This window comes from Pteropus alecto, unplaced genomic scaffold (genome assembly GCF_000325575.1).
Source record: "Pteropus alecto unplaced genomic scaffold, ASM32557v1 scaffold86, whole genome shotgun sequence".
NCBI classification, from domain to species: domain Eukaryota; kingdom Metazoa; phylum Chordata; class Mammalia; order Chiroptera; family Pteropodidae; genus Pteropus; species Pteropus alecto.
In genome coordinates this window covers 14,935,052-14,944,372 of record NW_006442109.1, presented here as the reverse complement: position 1 = coordinate 14,944,372, position 9,321 = coordinate 14,935,052, and the positions used below count along the sequence as shown (strand labels likewise).

At 40.3% G+C, this 9,321-nt stretch overlaps 1 protein-coding gene across 1 annotated transcript in view; it reads right to left on the bottom strand.

The window, feature by feature from the left end:
• MYO1E (myosin IE) overlaps positions 1 to 9,321 on the bottom strand; it is a 175,609-nt gene that overhangs the window by 30,174 nt on the left and 136,114 nt on the right. The window contains exons 18-21 of the mRNA XM_006920310.3: positions 7,135 to 7,233; positions 3,730 to 3,874; positions 223 to 345; positions 1 to 9 (exon numbers count right to left, since the gene is read on the bottom strand). The exon at positions 1 to 9 is cut by the window's left edge and continues 147 nt beyond it. Of these exons, the coding sequence (XP_006920372.1) occupies positions 1 to 9; positions 223 to 345; positions 3,730 to 3,874; positions 7,135 to 7,233 (376 nt within the window). The remainder of the gene's footprint in view (positions 10 to 222; positions 346 to 3,729; positions 3,875 to 7,134; positions 7,234 to 9,321) is intronic.

Here is a 9,321-nt window from a genome sequence, read left to right as displayed (position 1 = left end):
GCAGGAGGTCTGAGGCTGCAATTCCCACAAGGCAGAGAAGGGAGAAAGATCAGTCCTCCAGAAAAAGGAAGAAAATACTTACTATGGAAACACACAGAGAAACTCTAAAGGAATGCAAGATTTTTAACACATGACATTATATGCAAAGTAAACTGAACTTGTAACTTTCGTCTAGGCTCAAAATTATTCTCGAGATTTGATAAACACATGAAACGAAATGACTAAAATACCTTCTTCCCTCATTTGGACATATTTTTTTCGGGCCACGAATTTCCTCCACGATTTCTGTATCACTCGAGCATACCCATCATACTTTCTCTCTCTCATTTCTTCTAGAAGAAATAGCTATGAATGTAAAGAAGACAAATGTGAGCCAATTCATAAGACCTGAGCATCCCTTTTTTTTCTGGTTATTTCAGGCACACTCAATTTAGCCAGAGCCATACATGGGAACCAGCTTCTCAGACTCATAACAAATGTGAAAAAATGATTACTAGCGATGTTGGTTATGATCACTATGACTTTTTTATCTACACATTTTTTTTCTTTTAATAAAAAACATAATGGAAAATAGCTAAATCTGAGTGCATTCAGTTGGATCTTAAGAATGGTGCCCTGCCTTGCTCATAATCTCTGTGAGAATCGAAATTCAGTATTTATCCACTTATTCCCTACCTTGATCCAGAGAGGATAGTAGGTGGCTAGATCAAGTGAGTTGGTGGAGACTGTTGCTTACTTAGTGCTGCATATAGCCTCTTAAGAATTTCCCAGCTTTTGCAGGGGCAGACCTTCTGCTGCTGTGGAAAGAGGGCTGCCCTACTTTCAGTTCCATGAAAGTACAGACTTCCTACCTCAGAATTCTCCAAGGAGTCACTGGGGCAGAAGCCAACAACTGCAGTGATTGGAATGGGACTTACGATGATAGGGGACCTTACTTTGTTTAAGGTCCCCTATCAGACACTGGCAGGTCTCGAGACTCAGGCCATTTTAACAATATTACCCCACTCAGCAAAGCTCTGGAATAATGAAGATGATAGCAATTAGCTGTAATGTATCTAGCACCTGCTATGGGTCAGGAATCATTCTAGATGCTTTACATGCATCTTTTCATTCAATCCCTCCACGGATACACGATCCACATATTTCTATCGTCTCCATTTTACAGATGAGGAAATTGGAACCAAGACTGCATGGGGCTGGAAAGTGAACCAAAGTCCTTCGAGTGCTGCCAGGCTCTTTCTCACTTTGACATACAAGTCTTTCTCTGTAAATCTGCATTTGATCAACTCGTAATATGGTGGGAAACTTTTTCATTCACCTAGGAAGTGGTTTACATGACTCCCTAGGAAAACAAGATAAAATGGACCAATAAAAACCTGAAATAAAGATGATGAACAATCACTGCAGAAGTGTTCCAGAAGTAAACAAGCAAATTTAGTTTGAAGGCAGCTGGGTTTGATTTGTTGTCTCTATTTATCTGGTCTATACGCAGGAGCCACATCTGACCCCTTCTGTCACTCAACTTCTTCCCATAGTCCCAGCTTTGCAAAAACAGTATCTCAAAGGCAAAATATCACAGCCTACAGTGCTATATACAACAGGTATGAGGAGCATATTTCTAAAAATAAAAGGGAATATATGGTTTAACAACAGGACAGAATGTTTAAAATATGAGCCCTGCGGTCTCCTGTTGTAAGAATATTTGTTGGTGTTTCTTTTCTTGTGTGTTGGGTTTCTGAGGCTTGATATCTTCTTCTTTAACAGAACTATTTCATAGTACCATAGAAAACACCCTCGTGACTCAGAAAGGATGAAGAGGCAACCAATATCCAACTTCCTATAGACTATTTCAAAGATTAGCTGGGTTTTAGGTTCTTTCCAAAAGCCATACCAGTTTGAAATCTGGTGGGTTGGAGGAAAAAGAAAGAGGAAACACAGAAAAGAAAACTCCCAAATCATGGACACATGCAACAAATAAACAAAACCAAACCCTTTGGTGCCTGATGTCTAATGTGGGTTCTTAAAACTAACGGGTTATTTTATATATTCAGCATACTTACTACGAAAGTCAAGGCAAAAATCACAAAGTGGACATTTAGAAATCAATTTTTGTAAAAGTATTTTTCACGTCAAGATTAAATGTGGACGGATGAGTGATGGGGGAGGGGAGAGAGTAGCGATGATGGTGTGTGTGTGCGTGTGCGTGTGTAAAAAGATGGGGGAAAGGAGAGTCAAGTGATGGTAATAAAGAAATTGTAAGAAAGACAAGGAAAAGAGAAACCAAAGATAAATCTTGATTTTTGAGCTAAAACCCCAAAGCTCAACAGAATCATAAAAAAAGTATGCAAAATATTGAGGCTGTTTTAATTATGTGAAAATTTAGCAAGTCAAAAAAGTAAAAGCGGGTATGAAATAACAGGAGTTCTGCATTGTACTGATAAATCACTCCATCCCATTTTAGAAAGAACAGGAACTGTTCTGTGGGTTGCTTAATGGTGTATGACACAACATTTTCATTTTATATTTGGAAATGAAATCGCTGTGAAGCTACAAATAACTCAAAGTGGAAAATGCTACCACAAACTTTTCATAAACGGATTCTATAGATGCGTGCCATTTATTTACTTAATAGTCTTTATGGTTCATAAAGTCATTCATTTACAGCCATTATCATTTGTGGGTCTCAGGCTGATCCTCTGGGGCAGGCAGAACAGCAGCTGCAGGCCCCATTCTGGGGGACAAAACTCACCGAGAGACCAGGATTTGCCTGAAGTTAGGGGTTTCTGTTATTACACACGGCAAGTTCTCATGTTATTTCCCCTCGGTCAGATGACTAATTTTGCCGAGTTCACCCTAGACTCTTGAAATGGAGTCTTATGATTGTTAAAAGAACCTCAGGAAATGATGTCAAACCTGAGTAGTCCCAGTAATTTCTCTAACTTAAAAAGTAACGTCTTCATTCCATAGCCCCAGAGCTAATGGGGCAAAATTCGGCTGTGTTGGGTTCCTGCTCAAACTGAGAACTTCTTACGGACACTCAGTGACCATACTCTCATCAGGGAAGGTGAAGAAGTTTTTCCAAATTAATCTGTGGCGGTCTAATTAGGTTTGTGAATTGTAAAATTGTTTGAATTCCTTACTGGCAAATATTTGTGTTCTATAAACCCAGAGATTTCTCTTCCTACCCATTTGTCTCCTCAACTGCCTTTCCGAGCTCGATCACAGTCCTGAGAATTCTCATCCCCAAGTGCTGCTCTGCCTTCACAGAGGAAGCCCAGGCCTGTTTGGTGTCACCTAGACGAAGACGCAGGTTTACCCAAGCCTCCGTGGTGGGACATAGAAGTCCCTTTTAGCTTAAACACTATTGGACACTATAAACAACTATTGGGCACCTTCCGTGAGACACTTTCTACAGGAGGTTGTGAGTACACATGGCGTACAAAACCTCAAGGAGATGACTATCTAGAATGGGTGAGGGACAATAAATAAGAAACCATTGTATGACGATATCTTTATAAAAAGAGTGCTGAGTACCCTGAAGGCTGTGAGGGAAAAGGAGTATGGGAATGACCTACACTGGGATTGGGAGCAGACGGAAACCTTCTCTGAGGCATGAACGGAAAGATGAGGAAAAAAGGCAGCCATGCTGTGGGGAGGGGGCCAGCGGAGCTGCTGCAGGGAGAGGGGTGGCACCGAGGAAACGAGGGGAGAGGTCAGCTGCACACTCACAGACTCGGGGGCTTTGATGAACACTTTGCTCCTCCCCAGCTGGAACTGGTCATTGTCCATGTTGACAGACTGCAGCAAATGGAGGACACCTTGTTTCTCATCTCCTCTCCACGAAGGCCAGGTGGCTTTGGTCAGAATGGCATACCTGTGAGGACGATTGGGGAGAGAAGGATCAGACTCAGACTGGCCTGACCTACAGAGGCGCCTGGTGCTGCTGGGATCCTGGCGATCCATTCACCTCTGTTCAAAGGCTTAGGGATGGCCCTCGACAAATGCAAAAGTCTGCCGGGTCTGCAATGCCCATTTCATAGCTCCTAGTCCCTTCCTATCTGACTGTTTCCAAGCTAACGCCTGAGGAAAATCTACTTTTCCTTTCTACCACTGTCTAAAAATAGCACTGCTGAGGGTCGCCAATGATACTTTTTAGGCAAAATCAAATGGCCTTTTATCAATACTGATTTCCTTGATTTCTTCAGAGCACTTAACAGTTAATGCATAGTTTTATAAAGCTCCCTATAAGCAGTTATTATTATTACTATGTATCAAATTTCATCTCCGGAAATCTGTCACAAGGCCCTGGTGATCTGGTCCTTGGCTAGTCTTCAATCTCTTCTCTCTATTCCCTTTCCTGGGAGGATGGCATCTTCTTCAAGCACACTCAACTCTTCCCCTCCTCAGAGCCTTTGCTCATGCTGTTCCCTCTATCTGGTGTGCTGTTCTCCAACTCCTCACGTGGCGGCTCCTACTCAGGAGGACTTCCCTTCAGTGACACTTCCAGAGAGCCCTTTTTGGACTACCCAAGCGAAAAGCATCCCCTGCTATTTTTTCTCATAGAAAACATTATTTTTCCTTCAGAGCATGTATCATCATTTGTAATTATATTCATGTTTGTGCCTATTTGGTAAATTTATGCCTCCTCCATAAGGACTAGAGCTCCATGAGTGGGTACCATATCTGTGTGGTTCATACAGCATCTTACATCATGCCTGGTGCACAGCGGTAATAACTAACATGAATGGTTAACATTTACAGGGGGATTTCTCTGCTCAGGTGCTATTCCTGGTGCTTAAATGTGTGATCTCATTTTATTCTTATAGCAACCTGATCAGGTTGGTCTTTCCATTTTGCAAAATAGAGAACAGAAGCAGAGACTCACCCAAGGCTGGGATTTGAACCCCATTCTGTTTCTTTAAACATGGCACTACATATAAACCTTGAATTGGTTGATGTGTAAATATTTCGTGTGTGTCTGTTATGTGTGTCTGTCTATCTGTGTGTGTGTGTGTGTGTGTGTGTGGTGTGTGTGTGTGAGAGAGAGAGAGAGAGAGAGAGAGAGAGAAGTACAATAAGTTTTGCAAATCTCTTATGTTTCTACCACATTTTCCTTCCTAAGAATCAGAAGACACAGGCTTATTTTTCTCAACCATAGTAAGGAGTACGTGCTGCTCAGCTCAAAAAGAATTTACAGAAACCCTGCCCTAAGCTAGTGTTACCGATTTGTTTAAAGAGCAAAGTCTTTCATAATTAACATCTCAGTTGTTAGTCAGAAAATGGATGCTGCTATAGTGATGATGCAAGAGCTCTAGAAATTTATTTTCTTAGATTCCTAGATACTTCTTTTCATATAGCTCTGCTTACACTATAGGTGTAATGGCCCTTTTATAATTCAGAGAGCCATGAAGGTGAATTCATTCCTAGTTTAATCTGCCTCCAAATTATCATGAACCTTGATGGTGAGAGGACAGAGTCCATGAGCCTTTATTGTATGGATTGATCTGCCCTTTTGTTAAGCCTCTCCTGATCTTCCTTCCACAATGATGACTTGCCACATATGATGACCCACACTGATGGCCAGTAGGTCAGCCATCCCAAGCACAAGAAACAATAGCCCCCCGAGAAAAATGACTTTATTAGATGTACTGGATTTCAAAGACAACTAAGGTCTTCTTCAGCCTGCTAGCTCTTTGTTACATAAAATTTGACTTAAAAAAAAATCTTTACATCCTGCTCCTGTGTCATATAAGAAAGACATAGTTGTTGCCTGATTAAATTGCTTACACACAGATTCCTCCTTTCTTAAAAAAAATTAAACAGAGATAGAAAATGCAGCGGAATTCCACTAATTTAGAATCATTAGAGAAGTTAGAATTATGTAATATTTTAAGGACACCACATTTTATCTTTTTCAAAAACAAATACTACAAAATAAGAACAATTTAAGTACAGGTCCTGCCAGAGACACTTTAATGAAAATATTAAAATCAGTTTAAATTTATACATGGACTGTACAAAAATTTTGAGGTTAAATACTAGAAGCTTCTTTTCTTAAGTAGGTTAAATATTTTCCTGAAACTGTCTTCATACTATTAATTTGCACAGTCAAGATAAACCTCAGACCTTCCTGTGTCACAATTATCATGAGTTCTTGAACTTGTGTTACCCTAAACAGACCAATTACAAGTAGCTACTGATTTATTTTACAATAAATGATGACAAAAATAATTCTGCTATAACAATAAAAAAAAAGACAAATAACTCAATTAAAAAACTGGCAAAAGACCTGAACAGACATTTCCCTAATAACTAATGGCACATGAAAAGATGCTTAACATCATTTTCCATCAAGGAAACATAAATCAAAACCACAATGAAATGTCATTTCATACCCATTAGGATGGCTAGAATCAAAAAGTCAGCTAATAACAAATGTTGGCAAGGATGCAGACAAATTAGAACCCTCAAACACTGCTGGTGGGGGTGTAAAATGGACACTTTGGAAAGCGATCTAGCAGTTCATCCGAAAGGTTAACTTAGAGTCACTATATGACCTGGCAATTCTGGTTTTAGGTACGAAAGATAAATGAGAACATATGTCCACACACGTACATCAATGTTGATAGCATTATTTGTTACTTCTAACAGCCAAAAAGTAGAAACAACTGATGTTTATCAATTGATTAATGAACAAATAAAATGTGGTATATGAGAATATTAGTGCAATGGAATATTATTTGGCATGAAGTATGGTAGGAATGAAGTCCAGCCCCAACATGGATGACCCTTGAAAACATTATGCTAAGTGAAAGAAGGCAGACACAAAGGACCACATATTGTATGACTCTATTTATATGCAATGCCCAAAACAGACAAATCTACAGAGACAGAAAGAAGTATCTCCCTAGGGCAGGAGGCAAGGGGAGAATTCGGAGTTGGCGACTAGGGAAGTGTTATTTCTTTTTGGGGTGATGAAAATGTTAATTGTGGTGATGGATGCACAACTCTATAAATATATTAAAAGCCAATGAACTGTATAGTTTAAATCGGCGAATTGTATGGTATGTGAATTCTATCTCAACAAACCGATTTAAAACAAAAAAGAGTCCAGAATCACCACCAGTTCATTACCTCTGCAGGAATTTCTGGAAGATGCGCCGATAGGCATAACCAGCTCTTCTCACTCGAATGTTTTCTTTCAGACCCAGGTATTCCACTTGATGCTTTACCCTGTAAAGGAGGAAATGAAGCCAGGACATCACTGGATAATTCTGTCACCCCACTCTCCTACTCACAATCCCCCCAAACCTAAGCTGTAAGGAAACACACCAAAAAAGACTACAATTTACCGTGTTCAGAGCCTGAGCTGATCTTCAGGTTATATTACATTAAATTAAAAAAAAAATTTTATTATTAAATACAGCAATTACAGAAGAGGTTTACACATTTACTTTAACAAAATAATAAAACCGAAAGCCATATACCTATCACCCAGATTGTGAACAAAAATAACAGACTTTCAAAAGACTAAAGGAAAGAACTTGTAACTTTTTGAATTAAACAACACTAGAGCTATTTTGTTATCAACCTTAAGTTTAATAGCGATTCTAGACCTATTGAGATTACATTTCTAGGCTTTTAAAATACAAAACAAAAAAGGGCACATAAAACTATTAATGTCAAATGCCTAAGTCAAAGTGTTCTAAAAATATATGTAAATTATAGTTTTACTTGCTTTTTATAATAGAAAAAAAACTGGCAGTGCATTTTGGAAAACGGATGCTCGGTGGTACTGGATAGATGCTTCCACGCGAGGAAATCTTCACATCAGAGAAATGCCCCAGGCCCCATCCCTGCATCATGGATTCTGGTTTAGTGGCCTGGTGCATCTGAGGGGCTGCACGGACGTGTGAATTGTGAAAACCCACCCCTTGCTTAGAATCACAGTGTTCTGGAAGCCGAGTGACAGATCCTAGACACGAGCTTCTGATCGTGTCCCCTCTGGGGAGATAAATAGGGCCTTTGCTGCATATTATGCAGGCTGGTTGAATACAGACACTTGGAAACATGATATTTGAGGAAAATGAGAAATAAAAAGTAAACTGCTTTTTTCTTTTAAAGATGGGACAATCAGAAGTGTGCTGTGGCAGGAGGCAGCTCCCCACTCCCCCATTCAGTACAATTGTGGTCAGCTGCACAAATAGTAGATTCCAGGGAACGGCCACTTGTGAATCTGCTCTGCAGAAAAGGCAGTTAGCAGCATTCTCCCTACCACTTCACATGGCTTCCCAAAAGTCGTTTCCCCTGCAAGGCTCTCATGAAACCCATCATTTCCAACGAAGGCCCACATTCTCTGACACCCACGATGTGCCACTACGCATCATTTATGCAAGGTGCTAGGGACGGTTCCTAGTGAAGACCTCACAGACAGCACAGTGGTCAAGAACCAGGTTCTGGAGCCAGGTTCCTGGTACACCACTGGCTCTGCCACTACGGAACTTCTCGTTGCCTCAGTTTCCACTTGTGTAAAATGGGGATGGTGATATTGGTTCTTTCTTCCTACTTGGGTACATTCAATGTAAAGCACTTAACTGGCTCCAGGCATGAGCCATACAAAGCTGCTATTATTCTAATATAGTAACAGCTACAGTAAGTAAACCAGGACAGAAGAATAGAGGAAAACAATGGATTTTTCACAGTGAGAGGATTTTCAGAAGTGGTGACAGGTGTCTGGGCCTGGAAGGCTGAGCTGAATTTACCAGATGTAGAGGAGGGAAAGGCAGGAGGCACAGTGAAAGCAAAGGCACGAAGATGGTGGTGGGAGTGGAGGAGGCGGAAAAAATAAGCTGGAAGTGGGGCGGAGTCTTGATTGCCTTGGGAAGGATGAGGTCACACAGTGAGGGACGTTAGAAATGTCTCAACTAACTGCTCCTACTTGAATCAGCATCCAGAAATGTCAGCCCCTTCAAGATAACTAGCTTTTTAAAAAAACCTTAATATAAAGAATTAATATTTAATATCCACACTTAATTTGCGCTACATATCTGGTTAACTAATGGGGAAGAAATCTGATTTGGGCAAATAATTTCCCTTTCTCCCAACCTCCAAATCTGAAACTCACCACTGGCCTTTTCTCTACTAAGTAAAACACACACGAGGCTGCCAGTTAGAGATAATCTGCTCATTTTAAGTACTTTTCATAAATACTGGCTTCACTCCAATCTTCTGAGGCGGGGAATACATCGCCCATTGATGCGAGTAGAAACGTTTCTCTCCCATGAATCACATAGGAAAGAACTGTGCCTCATGTTAAAACCT